Source organism: Megalobrama amblycephala, linkage group LG1 (assembly GCF_018812025.1).
Source record: "Megalobrama amblycephala isolate DHTTF-2021 linkage group LG1, ASM1881202v1, whole genome shotgun sequence".
NCBI lineage: Eukaryota > Metazoa > Chordata > Actinopteri > Cypriniformes > Xenocyprididae > Megalobrama > Megalobrama amblycephala.
Genome location: NC_063044.1, coordinates 7,129,830 through 7,149,336, shown reverse-complemented (window position 1 = coordinate 7,149,336; position 19,507 = coordinate 7,129,830). Strand labels below are relative to the sequence as shown.

Genomic DNA, 19,507 nt, shown 5'->3' with positions numbered 1-19,507 from the left:
GCATACAATATGAAAGTGCAAGTTTTTGTTTTTCTACAATTACAGCACAAACCTTAAATCAAGGCTTTTCTAGCTCAAAATGACGCAGAACATTCACGTGTACTATACCTTCAACTAGATAAAAAAACAAACAAAAAAAACACTTTTTACAAGCACAAATTCTTAAGTATTTTATTAATTAATTTATTATTTTGAGAACATCATATGCAGTGTCTGACAGTATTTTGTAAGAACGATGGGCCTCAGTCCGTCTTGAGAGGGATTGCACTCCTTAAGAAATCTGTCAATTTTAAAGATACATCAAGAAATGCATCTTTCTACAAAGATGGTTGATGCTGTGGACCAGGGACCTTGACTTTGTTGACTGTGGTGGTAGTGAATGTGATGACTGGTAAAGAGTGAGGGTACCGATATTTCTGTCCTGGAACTGCCTTTTGTGCAGTGGAGGTGCGTGGAACAGTTTGAGGACGGACACAGGCCAGGATCCTGCAACAGAACCATGTTGGTGGAAAAGGGGAATCGGAGCATGTGACTGCCTGTCTGAGTTTTGTTAATAGCTGGAGACAGCATCAAATTTGACAGGGAGCCACCTAGTAGTTCACTATGCAGGAAAAAAAAAACCCTGCCTTAAATTAAATACATATAATATGTAAGGAGAAAAGCCTTGTTCAGTGCTTGGACACATAGTGTAGTTGTGCTTTGGGTTATCCAAGACAGTCGCAGCAGCTCAAGGTCCTTTCTGATGCCGTCCCCTCCCCTCTCTTCACTTGTCCACTGTCTTTACTTTTGTGTATATTAAAAACAAACAAACATCAAAATATATTATCATTTAATACTTACACTTACACAGATTTATATTGTTTCCCCTGGGGGCTCGATATATTACTAATTATATAGAGAAACATTACACAACAGAATCCTATCTATACTTTGTAAATAAATTAAAATCAACCTAAGTGCATTTATATTCAATTAAGTAATAGAAAATCACAAAATGTTAATAAATCAACTAGAAAAAGAAGTGACAGTGATATAGACAACAATCTCTTACCAAATTGCCAGTGATCAGCCAGAGGTTTGGTGAATCTACAAAAAGGAAAGAAATGGTTCACTGAAAACTCCTTAAAATCAGGAATTTAATTTTTACTACAGACCTATTCATATTTTTGGGTTTCTCAGAAGCGGAAGTCGTCATAGTTGGGTAAAAGTCTATGGCGGTGAATGAGAGAATAAATTAAATATATTTTTTGTATTCCCATTTTCTCAATAGCAAAAGAAAAACTAAACAACAGTGTTTTCACAACTTTCAAAAAGATGAAAAAAATAGAGAGATTGATAACCGATTTACCGTCACTCCCATAGCTGCTACAGGAAATCATATTCACTGAAAAAAATGATTTTGGCCATGCTTAAATTAAGCATAATTACATTTTGCTTGTTTAAATCATTTAAATTTAGTTTTTGATTTTAATAAAAAAAATGTAATTGGTTTTATGGGAATTACAAGTGTTTTGAACCAAGCTGTGTAAATTCATTAAAGTCAGTAAAAAAAATTACATTGGTTCCCTGCGCATGCGCAGTTGCGCACACAGTTGCTTTGGCGCCTTTCCAGTCAGCTTACTCAGAGACAACGAGTTGAACTTGAAGGGTTTCATCGGTTTCATCATTCAACCAATTTGCACAGTAAGTAATATTTCATATTATGCATTACTATTTATCACAATAACTAGTTTGTTGACTGTATAAAGAGTATAAAATGCTCGGGTTTAGAGCGCATCTATTAGACAAATTCCAGCGACTAATCATCACATACTAGGGCGCCTGCACTAAGGCCTAATTTTACAGATTTTATGTATGTACAGATTTTACGGAATGTACTTTTAAGATATGGAAAAGAATTTTGGAAAGAATTTTGCGTCAATATGCTGTTTGTTCATAAAGATAGAAACCATTGAAGCAATTTTTAAATAGGAGCTGTGCTCCAGCCATCATCAGCCCTTTCCGCCGAGAACAGCTTTAACGTTATGGCTTAAGTAATCATGTCATGACTGAGTGCTTTTTGTGCTGAATTGGGCTTGAATGGTTAAATAGACATACATATGTGTCAAAGTAACCATGTATTTGCAAGTAAACAATTGTAATTATGTCTTAAGTGAAGGTACAGTTGAGAAAGACAAGGCTAGAGTATAATGGATTGGTGCAGTCAGTCTTAAAGGACAGCATCCAAATTTACCTGCTGTCATCATTGCTAATCAAACATCAAAGAGGAGAAAATCTCTCACCGCTCTCTTTTGTAACTTTATTAAGAATAAATATATATTTAATTTACACAGTAAAGACTATGCAATGTTTTTTTGATAACTTTATACATTTTATGTAGTATTTCTTGTGCTTAAAGTTTTTTAGGTAGCTCTTTCGTCTGTCTTTGTTCTGTTGTGGTTTGTTTTCTTTGCTCTTTTTTTATCACTGTTTATATGTCTTCAGTTTGAGGGTTTAAGGCTATTATTAGGTTGTTTTTTTTTTTAATTAATCTGTATAATATTGAATATTGAAATTGGTGATAAGAATTATGAAATTTAAATGGTAATAAAAATGTATATCAATCTCATTTAAAGCAAAAATAACTATATCGTTATCATGATATAAAATTACTCATATCGTGATATAAGATTTTGGTCATATTGCCCACCCCTACTTGTCAAACAGTTATGAATCACAAACAATGACTAATAACAGTTTCTTTTTATCTAAATATAGGACAGTCAAAGAGAAGACTTCTTGAGAGACACGACAAACATTGCTACGGACAAGTGCGTGATTAAAAAAGGAGTTCTTGATCATTATGAAGATTTTGGAATTGTTGTTTGAGTAATTCTTTAGCAGATCAAATCTGTTGCACAAGCCTGTGCATTGATGCTGGGTGCAATCTTTGTTCTTAAAGGATTAGTTCACTTTCAAATAAAATGTACTAATAATTTACTCACCTCCATGTCACAGATGTAAGTTGAATTGGGAAGGAGTAGGACATATAGCGTAAGCTTTTTGAAGAATACAGAAATTCGGTTTTGGCGGAAGCATATGCAAGGCGATCATTTGTTTATATAAATCATATACAGTTGTATTTTTTTTAGAAAATGACCGATTGTTTTTTCTAGATAACACTCTTATTCCTCATCTGGTATCATTTAAAGCCCTTTGAAGCTGCACTGAAACTGTAATTTTGACCTTCAACTGTTTGGAGGCCATTGAAGTCCACTATAAGTCATCAAAAACCTTAATTTCTTTTCGACTGAAGAAAGAAAGTCATGAAGTCTGAAATGTAAGCAATTTTTTTAAGAGTTCATATATGGGCAATGTTATAAACGTCAGACCTTTGTTAGCAGTTTCATTCTAATAAATTGTGAGTGGTTATTTGTGTGGCCATTGGCCAATTGTACATGTTTTAAAGGGATAGTTCACCCAAAAATGAAAATTCTGTCGTCATTTACTCCTCATAAAGTTGTTCCAAACTTGTATGAGTTTCTTTGTTCTGTTGAACACAAAGAAAGATATTTGGAAGAATGTTTGTAACCAAACAGATCTCGCCCACCATTGACTACCATGGTGCATTTTAGGTTGAACTAACCCTTTAACATTTCTTCAGAACGGATGTTGTAGTAACTGACTGTTATTAAACATGTGTGCTACATTTAATGTCAGTCATTAAAGATAAGTTTACAACATGAATGTCTTTTTGTGTTTGAAAGCCATTCATGGACACCTCAAAACACTAAATAAAATTGATTAAGTTCAACCTAATGTGTTTGTTTAAATTTAGATAAAATCAATTGATTGCAACCACTTACAAAACAAAATTGAGTAAATTCAACTAATCATTTTTTTCAGTGTTGGCTGTAAGTGAAATGCACCAGAAAGTCTCAACAAAAGTGGATCTTTAATTTCTTTATAATGTAAATGTATGTTTCAGAATGGGGCATTTGTATGATTTGTACATATAAATAACCTAGTCTGTCTAACTGCATCACTATTTACAGACATTACAGGTTAAACCATTCTGATGTTCTTTTTATCTAAATAAACAACATATTATATGACTCTTAAAGGGTTAGTTCACCCAAAAATGAAAATTCTGTCATTAATTACTCACTCTCATTTCATTCAAAACCCATAAGACCTTCGTTCATCTTCAGAACACAAATTAAGATATTTTTGATGAAATCTGAGAGCTTTCTGACCCCAGACTGCAACGTAATTGCAACTTTTGCAGGCCAAGAAAGATAGTAAAGACATTGTTAAAGTAGCCCATGTGACTGCAGTGGTTCAACCTTAATGTTATAAAGCGGCCAGAATACTTTTTGTGTGCAAAAAATAAAATAATTGACTTTATTAAACAATTTCCTCTCTCTGTGTCACTCTCTGATGCTGTTCATGTGAGCACCACAACGCATGCATGTGATGCTGACACAGAATCCGGCCAATAATGAGCCGATGTTCTGACGTATAACCTGGAAGTGCTGCCCTGTGTTTACTACATCAACAGTGTCAGAGACCGACAGTAGAAAAGAAATTGTTGAATAAAACTGTTTTTTTTTCTGCGCACAAAAAAGTATTCTCATTGCTTCATAACATTAAAGGGTTACTTCAGGATTTAGCATTAAGCTTTGTATTAGTAGAATACCACTAGTATTTTCGAATTAGCGTGCTTTCCCCCTTCATATCAGCCCGAGATGAGAGATTTATGCATTTTTATTCTGTAAAAAAGCCTCCGATGACGCAAAAATCGTCATTTTGCGTCATCGGAGGCTTTTTTGGCCAGAGGCTTAAAACTACAGCCAGTAATAGCAGGTAGTTCCGCATTTTTTCACCACGCCCATACATATGCGCGTTTGAGGTTACTCACGGACATAGATCAAACATTTTATCAAAAGTGGGTGTCAATTATATTTTTAAGCTTAGAGTAATTCACTTTATTTTGTCTGCACTACATTAGTGGTTCATCTCGCAAATGTATCGGTCTCTGCAGTCATCTCAACCAATACAGCAACAGGCTTTTGTGGTAACATTAGCATAAATAGATAAATAAACTCAGTTTTACAGAACAGAGGCTTTACTTTGATAACAGTCAACTTATATGCAACTTATATGTAATTGTCTATCTAACGTTACTTTGCTAAGTTTGCAGTTTTACTGCTACCTACAACACTACATATAGGCTACTGTGTTATCAGTCTAGTATCAGCGAGTCTTACCTCTAGGCGAATACGCTTAGTACCAGATGCCCAGGCTGTTCGTCCTCTGGGAAAGTGAATATCGATGGTATCGCGGTGTCCTTCAGAATGGTTCTCTTCATTGCAAGGATATTTGGTTCGTAGTCCTCGTGCTTGAAATGGAGACTACATATTCTGCGTTTTTTTAGGTTTTCTATAACGGTGTCATCTCCAAACTTCGGGTGTTTGATGGCCCGCAGCCACTGTTTACATCGCTCCAAATCTTTAACTTAATCGGAAAATGATGGAAACTTACTTGTCCTTTCCTGGTTTTGGGTGTACATCCAGGTACAAAGCAATTTAGCACCATTTCGCTGTAAATGTATGAACTAACTCACGATTTATTTGTTTGAATTTTCCTGAATGCCGCCTGTAACCGATAGGCGTGGTTTGGGCGTGGCCTCGCAAGGGCAGCAAAACAAGTGCATTCTGGGAGTTGTTGTCTTTCATCCACATTAGTCAAAAATACATTTTCTGCCTTTTCTCAGTCTAGAAAGCTCCAAATTCAAAAATAATTTCACATTTCTACTACATAAATGACCAATTTTAAATACACATTCATCTTTCCAGGGGTGAAGTACCCCTTTAAGGTTGAACCACTATAGTCACGTAGACTATTTTAACAAAGTTTTTACTACCTTTCTGGGCCATAAAAAGGTAATAACGTTGCAGTCTATGGAGGGTCAGAAAGCACTCAGATTTCATCAAAAATATCTTAATTTGTGTTCTGAAGATGAATGACGGTCTTATGAGTTTGAAACAACATGAGAGTGAGTAATTAATGACAGAATTTTCATTTTCATTGGGTGAACTAACCCTTCAAGATACAGGGCATATAAAAATTCAGTGTTGTTATATTTCATACACCTCAACGGAATTGAGTTAATTTGTTTTATTTGTTCTTATTTTATTACTGTCTGTTTACTTGTCTGTTTTGTAAATTCAATTCAGTTTGAAATCAGGCTTTGCATGTGAGCTATTGCAACAAAGTTACCCTGTTGTAAAGACACAAATACACAGAGTGAGCAAAGACTTGAATTAAACCACTCCATTCAAATTGATTACTATAATTCATCCACTTCATAAAATAAGGTAAAAGTGCTTTATTGAAAGTAGCAATTTTATACTTAGATCTATGATTTGATTGAATATTGTTTGGTAATTCATTAAATATCACCGGCTAAAAAGTAACTAGTAATTTGAGTAGTTTTTGATAAGAGTATTTTGTACTTTTACTTGAGTACTTTTTGACACCAGGACTCTTGTAATTGAGTATTATTTCAGCAATGTAACAGTACTTGTACTTAAGTACAAATTTTCAGTATTTTTTCCACCATTGAAAGTCTCTTACGATAGACATTTTATTTCATGGTAACGATATATATCGCCCTAAGCAATAATAAATGTCCAAGCTTATTGATACTGCAGTGTTTCATAATTTAGCCCCAGGGTCCATTTAATTTAATAAGGTTTTGGTACCCTCCCTACATATAAGTATATGAAGGATGAAAGCCTGTTGTGTCAGTCTCTTGATTTGTGGCTATGGCAGCTATTGTGAAACTCACCATCTTCATGTAGTGAGTGTGAATGGCATCAAGGCCTTGTCCTGAAGAATCTCAGCACCAAACGCTAGCAATTACATCTCATCTGGTAACAAGAGTAAACATAACTGTAAGAACTGTAATGATATCTTTACCCCCTGATATTGCACTGGTGATATAATTCAAACATATTAGAGGCATAGAGTATGAGCAATGAGTAAGCTGGCCAAATTTCTGTCGAAAATAACTTGCATGCTTAAAGTTGTCGACCCCCTGAACCACAATCAGCATTTATAAGTAAAAAGTATTTAAAGGTCCCCTAGAACATGTTTTTAAAAGATGTAATATAAGTCTAAGGTGTCTCTTGAATGTGTCTGTGAAGTTTCAGCTCAAAATACCCCATAGTTTTTTTTTATTAATTTTTTTAACTGCCTATTTTGGGGCATCATTAACTATGCACTGATTTACACTCGACTCCGCCCCCTGCCAATCGCATGTTCCCTGCCACACGAGCTCTCGACTATATTACAGCGCATTTACAAAGTTCACACAACTAATATAACCCTCAAATGGATCTTTACAAGATGTTCGTCATGCATGCTGTATGCATGCTTCGAATTATGTGAGTAAATTATTTATTTGGAGGTTAATGTTTGATTCTGAATGAGTTTGAGGCTGTGCTCCATGGCTAACGGCTAATGCTACACTGTTGGAGAGATTTATAAAGAATGAAGTTGTGTTTATGAATTATACAGACTGCAAGTGTTTAAAAATGAAAATAGCGACGGCTCTTGTCTCCATGAATACAGTAACAAACGATGGTAACTTTAACCACATTTAACAGTACATTAGCAACATGCTAACGAAACATTTAGAAAGACAATTTACAAATATCACTAAAAATATCATGTTATCATAGATCATGTCAGTTATTATTGCTCCATCTGCCATTTTCGCTGTTGTTCTTGCTTGCTTACCTAGTCTGATGATTCTGCTGTGCATATCCAGACGTTCTGCCCTTTCTAATGGCTTGAATATGAGCTGGCATATGCAAATATTGGGGGCGGAGATTCGCCTGTTCTTCGGAGGTCTTTTAAACAAATGAGATTTATATAAGAAGGAGGAAACAATGGAGTTTGAGACTCACTGTATGTCATTTCCATGTACTGAACTCTTGTTATTTAACTATGCCTAGATACATTCAATTTTTCATTTGAGGGCACCTTTAAAAAAAAAAAAAAAAATACATACATGTATACAAACAAATAAATAAATACCTTTGAGTGGAACAGTATGGCGTCTGTTCACTGGCAAACATAAACAAACAGACATAGAGAAATACAATAAAATAGATTAATGACCATGATATCATGTTATTATAATAGTTAAATAAATGATTATAACTACAAGCATTATAACTTTATACTTGTCACCTATGTTACCTCATTTAGCTGATTATTTAGCCTACAGGCCTTTCAAGGACAATCTCACTGAAACAACCCGGGGTTAATGATTTTAAAATGTGAGACTTCTTTCAAAAACATGTAAAAATCTTACAGAGCCACAACTTTTCAACAGTAGTGTACTGAATGATTGAGGTTCATCTGGTTCATGGCCTTTGACAGGAGGTCACTCAGCTCTGCTGGGGTGCAGGAGTCCATCCGCATGGAAGGATCTAGGAACACAACATGCAATTTGTCTCAGAGCCAACAATATTTTGTATAAAATGCCAGGTTTATTACAAGGAACCAAGCTAGAGCAGAGGTGGAAAGAATAATATACATATTAAAAAATATATATATATTACTTAAGATAACAAAATGTATATTTTTAGATTTAGAATTCAGTACTGTACATACAGTGTCACTTACGTTTGGATGTCAAAGACTTCTTAACTAATAAATTAAAAATATAATAATTTTGCAAAAGAAAATTTTAAGAAATTTTTTAAAGTATTTAATGAGCTTTCTCAGTTCACCTGTGTTTCCTCCTCCTCTGTCAGCTTCTCCTTTGTTGTAGAGGGGGTTTTCTGTCGACCCTGAAATTGCAGAACATTATTTATCCATATCTGTTTACCATTAGAGATCAAAACATGTTTGAAATAGTTTCAGTTCATTTTCGCGCTCATGCAAGTGACGTCACCGATTAACGGTACAGCAACTTTTAGGTTAAATAAATTAGTTTACTCTCATCCATTAACAATTTGCCAGCAAAACCTTTACAAAACTATTATAACATCTCATCTACACATAAAGATGCGATTAAAAGCCAAACTTTCATTAAACAAGAGCTCAAAATAGAGTTAGTTAGCCAACTGCCTCTGAAAACGGTTGAGATGCTAACGGACTTTTTCAAAGACACTAAATCATTTCTTTGAAGTAAATATTCAACAGAAGTGTGTTGATTACACGTAAGAAAGGTATCAGGAACAGTTATATATATTATTTGTGTGATTTTATGGACTAAACTTACCTAAAATCAGTGAAAACAACAGCGAGACGGGGTCTTGCTGACTGACGTTTCCCCGTTTCCATGGTAACTCAGATCCGCTTCAGGCTCTGGTGTTTGATATCTTATAGTCTCGTGTAATCTCGCGATATCTCTTCAGACCGCAAAAAATGAAAATGAGCATATAATTTCTATTTTCTGAAATATTGACGTACCAACAAACTGACACAGAAGTGGCAAAATAGTGCTAATAGGGCACATTTTTATTTCATATACATTATTGTTAGCCTTTATTATTATTATTATATAATTTGGTTAAACACTTGTTTTTTTTTAGTATACAAGCTTATTTCAGCATTTATTTATAAGTGATTTTGACCAGCTAAAACCAGCCTGGCCAGGCTGGGAGACCAGCTAAAACCAGCCTGGCCAGGCTGGGAGACCAGCTAAAACCAGCCTGGCCAGGCTGGTAGACCAGCTTGACCAGCTTGGCCAGGCTGGGAGACCAGCTAAAACCAGCCTGGCCAGGCTGGGAGACCAGCTAAAACCAGCCTGGCCAGGCTGGTAGACCAGCTAAAACCAGCCTGGCCAGGCTGGGAGACCAGCTAAAACCAGCCTGGCCAGGCTGGGAGACCAGCTAAAACCAGCCTGGCCAGGCTGGTAGACCAGCTAAAACCAGCCTGGCCAGGCTGGGAGACCAGCTAAAACCAGCCTGGCCAGGCTGGGAGACCAGCTAAAACCAGCTATTTCCAGCTTAAACCAGCTAAAACCAGCCAACCAGCTTAGGCTGGTTTAAGATGTTTTTTTCAGCAGGGATATAACCGTGGCAGGTCCCGAGGCAGGCGCGCATAACCGTGGCAGGTCCCGAGGCAGGCGCGCATAACCGTGGCAGGTCCCGAGGCAGGCGCGTATAACGGTGGCAGGTCCCGAGGCAGGCGCGTATAACCCTGGCAGATCCCGAGGCAGGCGCGCATAACCGTGGCAGGTCCCGAGGCAGGCGCATATAACGGTGGCAGGTCCCGTGGCAGCTCCCCCTTCCACATATTAAAGATTTTACTCCTACGGCAGCGCTGCCCAGGCTCTGTCCACCTGTCAGCGCTGTGACACCGGCAACGGTAAATGGCAGTGAGCCCAGCCCACACATCAGAGAAGTGTCAGCTCTTATTTTGAAAAGGGCTTATTGAGGGGTCGTGACATCACATTGAAGCAATACCCCTGATTGGCTGACTACACGTGTGGCTCGTAGTCACACACTCTGCGGAAAGATAGTGCCAAAAAGATCTGTAGACGTGTGCAGAGGGATCTGTGAATGCCCTGTGATCTGCAAACACAGATTCAACACTTGCATGCTGAGCTTTGCACAGAATGTGTACGAATGTCTTTTTACAGTGGTTTGAAAATACAAGTTAGACCTTGTTTGTTTGCAAATTGTGAGGAGGGCATTTGTAGATTTTTTAATGGAAAAAACAGCGAAACGGCTGTGCCAAAATTCTGAAAACAAATGCAACACAATCGACAAATAAAAAATGACCCTCATGCGCAGACAAATCACTTTGCATTCATTCAAATTCTGGTTGTCAAGTACAAGTCACTGATTTCTATTTGTGAATCATGAAGAGTCTGTTTGTGGATTTTTTATCTATTTGTAGATTTTGTTTTACATTTGCGGATCATGAGGAGTTTGTTTGCAGATTTGGAATCTATTTACAGATTGTGTTTTACATTTGCAGATTTTAAATTTATTTGTAGATCTCGTTTTGTGTTTACAAATTGTAATATGCATTTTTGACTGATAGTCTCTTTATTTTCAATGATTATGGCATTATTTTGTCACAACAGGTAAAACAAAAGTGTCAGAATTCCGAAAACAAATGTGACACAATCTACAAACAGAACACGATCTTCACATGCAAACAAGTAACTTTACATTCATTCAAATTCTGGTTTTCAAGTACAAGTCACTGATTTCTATTTGTGAATCAGGATTTGTTTATTTGTGGATTTTTAATCTTTTTGTAGATTGTGTTTTGTGTTTACAAGTTGTAATATCTATTTGTGAATTTTAGTCTGTCCATTTTCAATGGTTTTGGCATCAATTTACCCCCATACGTAAGTTGCACTTTTTCCGTAAGTTGAATATGGAAGGCGTAGGACGTAATCTTTTTGAATTAGAGTTTTACACTTTATTCGTACGTTGAATACGGAAGGCAGTCTGGCTAGATATTTTTGATAGTCCTCGAAGTTTCCGTAATTTTTTCCATTTTAAAATTAAGCATAGGCTACCAAAGAGCAGATATGTCATAAAACACACGAGAATGAGTGTTAGGATAATGAAAACCATAAATGCAACATACTGTATGTGAAACACTGTTAATATATATAGGCTATATATATATATATATATATATATATGACTTTGAACTTTAATGTGTTTCAATTCGGACACATGAATGAACTCTGCTTTATGAACTCATACAACCTTTTTACCATGATTGTTTGTATCATATTTGTCACTGTTTTAATTTTAATAGAAATATTATCTGGTAAACAGTCAATGCAGCGTCTGAACTTTTATTTTGGAGTGACGACATGACGTCATAAGACTGCGATCCTGCATCTGTTGTGATTCTGCTGAAGAAAGGTTTGTTTAAATCGATAGAAACAGTTCAATGATCTATAGTTGTGTGTTTTGTTTTTAAAAAGCGATGTTAAGTTAGTTTATTTACTATTTAATGTAACATTGTGATTCTTTATCTAACTGCAGTGCTGCTCAAACATGAATGAGAACAACAAACACTAACAAACTAAACATGTTTTCATCAGTCATACATGCCTAAATGTGAAGTTTATTCATTTGCAGCATTAGTTTTTTTAGAAATCTTTTTGTCTAACCGGGTCATTAGACCAATAACTCTGTTAATTATTCTCTTCTTAAAGATGGCGTTTAAAAAAGAGGTGACTGAAGACATGAAGATGGAGTTTATTAAAGAGCAGGAGAGTGAAGATATAAAGATGGTGTTTATTAAAGAGGAGACTGAAGACTTGTTTATTAAAGAGGAAGAGACTGAAGACATAAGGATTGAAGAAACATTCAGTGTGAAACATGAAGATATTGAGGAACAAACAGGTTGGTTTTATTCTCACAGCTGAACTCAGTCCTTTGATCCTTATTAAAATGTCCAGCTCTACAGAAATAGAGAATATACAGTATAATCTTACAGAAAAGTGTCCTAATTCACTCAATCGGTTCATTCACTCAAGTGGACTTACTATAGAGCTAGAGTTAGTGTTTGGTAACTTGTAATTAAGCATTATTAACTATTATTATAGTGAGTACAAGTAGTAATGTGTACATCACTTTAAAATTCAATGTTTCCATTAAATTTGATCCTGGACCACAAAACCAGTCATAAGTCGCACGGGTATATTTGGGGGCACCACTACTATTTTAATTATGAAAAAAATAATATATAAACGTTAAGCAAAACAGGTTGCGATGTCAAGTTACTAAAACTGATATGTTGTGTGTACGCGAGGCGCCGGCGCGATCACTTGAATTTTCTTATAAAAGTGGAAACAACTCTAAAATAGGCTACTCAGACATTTATGGTCACATAGATGTAACACCATTTGAATCTGTGAAGGGTTAAATAGCCTACTTATTTTATTTTACAATCAATGTTTTGTTTTTATTGTGAGTGTACAAAAATAATAGGGCTATAAGAAAAGATGGAGAAGCGTAGTGCCAGATCAGTCCAAACAACAATACTTATATAATTTCTGGTGGTGCGTAGATCAAAAAATCAATCCAAGATCAAAAAGATGAAAGATCCACACACGAGAACAATTAAGTCCAATGTTTATTGTCCAGAGGCCAAAACGTTTTCGGGATCAACCCTTCATCAGTGCCATGATTTCAAGCATACACCCGTATCCATTTAATAAGCTTATTACCGTAATCATTGTAGAAGACAGGACCCCCAATACTCACACCACAAAGGTAAATAGATATACTCAGTTATACAACACTTTTAAAAATACATATTACTTTTCATATTTTCATCAATATACATTATAATACTTTATTCACACCAAAAAAATACTAAATATCTGTTTCCTTTCTGTGAACTTCTCAGAAATGAACTGAAACTCATATGGCCTAGTCTATTGTTGCATTTTTCCCCTTTCATTTTTTTAGTATGTTAATTATTTGTGAAATAAATTTTGTGCTTAGACATAGGCTATTTGTTCATGTAGGCTAAAACTAAACCCCTGGGATTTTTTAATGATTCACAGACGCTTATCAATTCTAATTTTCTTTAATTCTAATTTAATATAATCTTGTCAATTAATGACAAGATGATTGGAACTCTTACAACGTGATTAATATTCATGAACCAAGCAGCTCATCAATCTTTAGTGTGTTGTCATTAGTGGTAGAATTAGTAGTACTATTATCTTCTTTTAATAATAATTACTCTTATCTGTTTTTTTACAGAAACACTGAATGACAAACCATATCTTAAGCACCACCACCAGTTCTGCTTAGTTATAATGGCAAATATGCGTTCATGGTTACCAAGTTTTAGTTCTTGTTAATAAAGTTCTATTATTAAATAATGCTTGATTATCATAATATTGTATAATGCTTGATTGACTGATATTAAGAGCTTTGCCATTTTACAAAGATAAGCTAATTTGGTGGAATCATATATAATTTTTTGTTCCAGCTTTATTATGTGCTGTCGTCTCTGCTGGTTTCAAAATATGTCTCCGTTTTCTGCTCGTCCGGCGCTTTGCAACAACACAACCTTGTTTCTGCAGTGACTTTAAATAGGTTTCCTATAACACTGTCTGATGTTTATGTTTGACGAGGTGTGAGAAAGTCAAATAAACCACGCAAAATCTGATCAGAGCACTCGGACTGAAACAGACTTCCAGAAATACAATTTTTTTAATAGGATTTCAAACCACATATGAATGTAGCTGGAAATGGATTTGTATAAATCACATTTTATGTTTGGTCATGGGAGCTGAATTGTTGTTCATGGTTATTGTGCCACCAGCTGGCAGCAGTAAGTGTGGCACATATTCAAGCCTTTTAAAATAGTCCTTTTATAGTTGCAGTACTTTCTGGAACATAAGTGCATCTATAAATCAGCTCCATAGCAGATTCCAAGCAATCTGAGCAAAGAGCTCAGAGAGGTACATTTAAAGTAGCTAGACAGATTCTGCCAGTGTTAGTTCAGTGTAAACAATGATGTACATCTGAGTCCTTAAGATAGAGGGAAGTTAGCAAGGGAAGGGCATAAAAATCTGAACTTGAGCGCAGCCCTGGAGTACCTCAACAGGACACTTTGTAGATTTATTTGAAATATCCATTTCCGATCATGAGTCTCTAATAATGAGCTGATGAACCTAGAGCAAGAATACCCAATCCTGTTCCTGGAGATCTACATACATGCAGAGTTCAGATACAATCCTGATCGAACACACCTGCCCCTGAAGATCTTAGTTCACTGCTTCAGGTGTGTTTGATCAGGATTGGAGCTGAACTCTGCAGGAAATGTAGATCCAAAGCCACTGGAAGGCAAGCCTGCAGCCTTTAGCCAAAATAGCGTAACAGCTAATGCTAACGCTCCGCCCCCTGCGGTACACAGGGAATGAGACCGGTGGCTGTTTTTTGAATAGAAGTCAATGGATGAGAGGCTTCACTATGCTGATTAAACAGCTTTTGTGGGGAAATAGCTAATCATTTAATTCATTGACAGCCTGTTTGCCAATCTTCAGCATGTTTTACACTAAACAATGCTTTAGTTGGGAATTAAATGTAGATTTTAGCTTGATAAAAATGTTTTTTTTTTAAGAGAAGGCAGACTAGGGAATGTTGCGACTGACGTCACTGCCATTACACAATAGGCTGAGAGGTTCCAAACGTGATTAAGTTAGCTGTTACGCTTTCTCCAATGGTAAGAGACACAGACCCTCTCATCTCCCTATAATATACAATCTCTGGTAGATCTCCATAAACAGGTTGTCTAGTGTTTCATTTCTATTCAAATGTGCTCCGTCTGTTTGATGTTTCATACTGGTATTCGTTCACTGAAGTCTGTGAAGTTTAATGGAGCCTGTTGTCAGAAAATGCACATTTGCATGATTTTATAACATTTACAGGTAAGAGTATAACCATAAAATGTAAGTTTTGTGCTGAGAAAACACGTCATAAGCATTCATTCTTTCCGTCTGATGTCACTAGTGTGATCTCTCTGTACCGTGCCCTGGCCCGCTTGAAAAGTCACAGTTGGATTAGGCTTGAGCGCGGTACGGTTGTAGTAAGGTCGCTAACCGTGCCGGAGTACAGAATGGCTACTACTGTTGTTTGTGCTTTGTCTGACATCATTACAACAAATATCTTCTATTACTTATTGAATAGTAAAACACTTTTCAATTAATTCAAGTATATTTAGGTTTATATCAAGTCCGGTTATCATCTTAGTGATGAAGAGGAATTGTAGTTTGCAAATTCCTTCATCAATGTCAGTAATCTTCTAACAAGCTGATGATCTTCACCAGATGTGAAAAATACAGCAGACATACAAAATGTGCAGTGGTGGGTCCCTTTGGACCAGGTTTGAAAACAACTGGTGTATTGAGTATAAGGTCTATAGATGGGATGGATAACTCTGGTCCTGGAGAGACACTATTCTGCAGAGTTTAGCTCCATCCCTGATCAAACATGATCAAACACACCTGCAAAATTTAACACAACCCCATTATTTAATCGTAAAGGTTGATTTATACTTCTGTGTCTGACCTACGCCAGAGCCTCTGCACCGTAGGCTATGCATCTGTTTTCATTTACACTTCTGTGCCGTTGTCCGCATCGAAGTGCATGCAGACTACTGATAGGCGGTGTCCACGGTTATGTTGAGTATCAAGGCCAAAGACAAAGAAGAAGCTGTTTGTCATGTACTTTGACAGAGAAGCTTACAAATAGAGGTGGCAGCAAATAGGTAACCACAAACAAATTATAGCGCTTGCAGTCCGCATAGAATAGACATTTTCAAAGAGGTGCGCTTCAGGCTGCATTGTACAGGCTACACAGCCTACGGCATACACAACGCAGAAGTATAAATCAGCCTTAAGTCTTCAGGAATGCTTGAAAATAAACTTAACTCTGCAAAAGAGTGGTCCTCCAGTACCAAACCTGCCCATCCCAGATCCATAAGATAGGATAGGGTATAGATCATACATGTAGTTGATTTTGATGCTTTAAATGTCTAAATTGTTTTATCTCTATTTTGCCCTAGACCTAACGGCACTGAAAGAGGCTAGCCATGAACTTAATGAAAAAGAAGAGACAAATTCTCAGTGTGAGAATTCACACTGGAGAAAAGCCTTACACCTGTCAAGAGTGTGGAAACGGTTTCAGTCACAAAGTACACCTTGAAATCCACATGAGAATTCACACTGGAGAAAAGCCTTACAACTGCAGACAGTGTGGAAAGAGTTTCAGACATAAAGGAAGCCTTATAGCTCACATCAGAATTCACGTTAGAGAGAACCCATTCAATTGCAAACAGTGTGGAAAGAGTTTCAGTCAAAAAGGAAAACTCAAAATCCACATGAGAGTTCACACTGGAGAAAAGCTTCACACCTGCCAACAGTGTGAAAAGAGTTTCAGTCGAAAAGAAGGCCTTATAGCCCACATGAGAATTCACACTGGAGAAAAGCCTTACACCTGCACTCTGTGCGGGAATGGCTTCACACAGGAATGTAGCCTCAGGCAACACATGAGAATTCACACTGGAGAGAAACCTTTCACCTGCCAACAGTGTGGAAAGAGATTCATTCGAAAAGCAAGCCTTACAGCCCACATGAGAATCCACACTGGAGAAAAGCTTTACACCTGCCAACAGTGTGGAAAGAGTTTCATTCGAAAAGAAGGCCTTATAGCTCACATGAGCACTCACACTGGAGAAAAGCCTTACACCTGCACTCTATGCGGGAATGGCTTCACACAGGAACGAAGCCTCAGGCAACACATGAGAATTCACACTGGAGAGAGCCTGTTCACCTGTCAACAGTGCGGAAAGGGTTTCAGTGAGAAAGGAAACCTTAAAGTCCACATGAGAATTCACACTGGAGAAAAGCCTTATACCTGCCAACAGTGTGGAAAGAGTTTCAGTCAAAAACGACACCTTATAGACCACATGAGAACTCACACTTGAGAAAAACCTCATACCTGTCAGCAGTGTGGACAGAGTTTCAGTTGTAAAGGAAACCTTATAGTACACATGAGAGTTCACACTGGAGAAAAGCCTTAAGCCTCATTTACGCTGCACGCGGCTACTGAAGCCGATACACAGCCACTTTAGTCAATGCTCGTATTTAAACCAGCCGTGCTGTGGTGCATTTCAGAAGTGTCCCAGGCTATTTTTGATGGATTCCATTGCCTCTTCACTATATATCTATTCACTATATAAAGGATATATATATCCTTTTTGAATGATTACATGAGTGATTACAATAATCAATATGTAACCTCTTATTATTTGAGTGAAATATTTCATATACAACCATAGAATGATTACGTGGCTGTTGAAATGTCCCTTTCAGGAGATCTTCTGATATCTGTGTCTTTGTCTGTTCATTTGGAGACACTCTCAACATGTGTCCAGCCATAGATCCATGTTTCACTAACACCCTGCACAGCTAGGTCGCAAAAGGTCACTCTAGCTGCTGGACTACATGACTCTCTCTTATTTCACAGTGTTATCCTGTCTCTATGTACTTCATCAAAGAATAAACATGAATATTATACGTAATTCTCCTCAGAACTAGAACATGTTATCTTATGTTTTGAGAAACCTTCCTGTTTATAGTTGGAGCCTGGGCAGACTTCAACCTTGAAGAAGCTGTGTATCTGTGTATGTGTGCTAATATTCTGTGCAGGTCCTGACAATTGGCAGTTCGGCTGGAGACTGAGAGATGCCACTTCATGACCCAGAGGGACATCCAGTCCCTAAATCCAGGGTTCCCTTGTCAGTATCCTGATGCATGGAGATACGCTTCTTACTATCGGTCCATGTGTGGAAGATTTCTAATTTTGTCTATCTTCTCTTAACCAATCAGTAATGACGTAGTTAGTAGACTCTGTTAGAGTATAATTGGTGTGAAAATGTGAATGTACGCAGAGCGGCCTACGAACTCCTTGTGAGACTTGAAGCTGACTTCTGCTGATGAAACTGCAAACTATTCTTCAGTAAAATTTCTTCAATTGATTGCATCTCTGACTCCTGGTCTTTCATTCGACATATCTGGTCAAGGGTCCTAAAACTGTTTATTCCCAACAGAACCCATGAATATTCACACTGGAGAGAAGACCTTTTACATGTGATCAGTGTGGAAAGACTTTCAGATTTAAAGATAACCTTAACCCTCTGGAGTCTGAGGCTGATTTGGGGCCTGGAGAATTTTTGACATGCCCTGACATTTGTGCTTTTTTCAGTTGTTCATAAACATATTAATGACAAAAGTGTCATTAAACTATATTCAGCACAAACTAGGCTACCATAATATGTGAGGAACATGTATGTACATGTTTGTATTTTTGAAGGAATAATGTTTATGCGTGGTTATTGAAAAAACAAAAAACTTAAGTCACTGAAATAAGGCCAAAAAAAGTATATTAAATCTGTGTTCACAATACTTCTGGTATTGGAGGTTGTAGACTGGAGTTTTTGCTTCAAAATTATGTAAAAATTATAATGCCTACTTGTTCATATAAAACAATATATTGATTTAGTTTTTGTAAGACACTTTTTGTCAAGAAACACAGTATGCGTGACTCATCATGAATAATGGCTCATTTACACCTGAGAAGACAAAAGAATTGCATAAAGAACCTCTAATGGTGCTGCATATTAATGAGGCCTTTCAGTCAGGTAGGCTGTGAAAAAGCCCTCTGTAATCATGTCTCAGCTCAATTTAAAATAATGGTATTCTATTATATTCCTTAAAATATAATGTATTTCTGTGATGCAAAGTGTCTGAACAATTATGTAACCTCTATGGCATTTCACATAGGCTTTTAGCTTAAAAGCATGCACATTTGGAGAAATATTGATGGATTCTTATATGTTTATGTTAATATTCTATACTGAGGAGTAATATTCAATATTTATTATCATCACTATGAGTGCTGGATACTGTGTTTTCAATTCATACTTGCAGCCGGAGGGTGCTCTG

General features: G+C 36.7%; 1 protein-coding gene and 1 long non-coding RNA gene across 2 annotated transcripts; one reads left to right on the top strand and one right to left on the bottom strand.

Moving 5' to 3' along the window:
• Positions 1-801: 801 nt before the first annotated feature.
• Positions 802-9,592, bottom strand: LOC125243789. Its single transcript, XR_007179123.1, has 5 exons — positions 9,281-9,592; positions 8,787-8,846; positions 8,086-8,483; positions 6,833-6,914; positions 802-1,086 (listed from the first exon to the last, which is right to left on the bottom strand). It is a non-coding gene; the product is annotated as an uncharacterized LOC125243789 (long non-coding RNA).
• Positions 9,593-10,242: 650 nt separating this feature from the next.
• On the top strand, positions 10,243-18,653 carry LOC125243471 (gastrula zinc finger protein XlCGF57.1-like). Its single transcript, XM_048153161.1, has 3 exons — positions 10,243-11,897; positions 12,194-12,383; positions 16,567-18,653. Exon 3 carries the CDS (start codon positions 16,594-16,596, stop codon positions 17,485-17,487), a length of 894 nt encoding a protein of 297 aa, XP_048009118.1. The 5' UTR covers positions 10,243-11,897; positions 12,194-12,383; positions 16,567-16,593; the 3' UTR covers positions 17,488-18,653.
• Positions 18,654-19,507: the final 854 nt, after the last annotated feature.

Coding starts and splice junctions, on each gene's coding strand:
- LOC125243471 (XM_048153161.1), top strand. CDS start 16,594: ATGAACTTAATGAAAAAGAAGAGACAAATTCTCAGTGTGAGAATTCAC.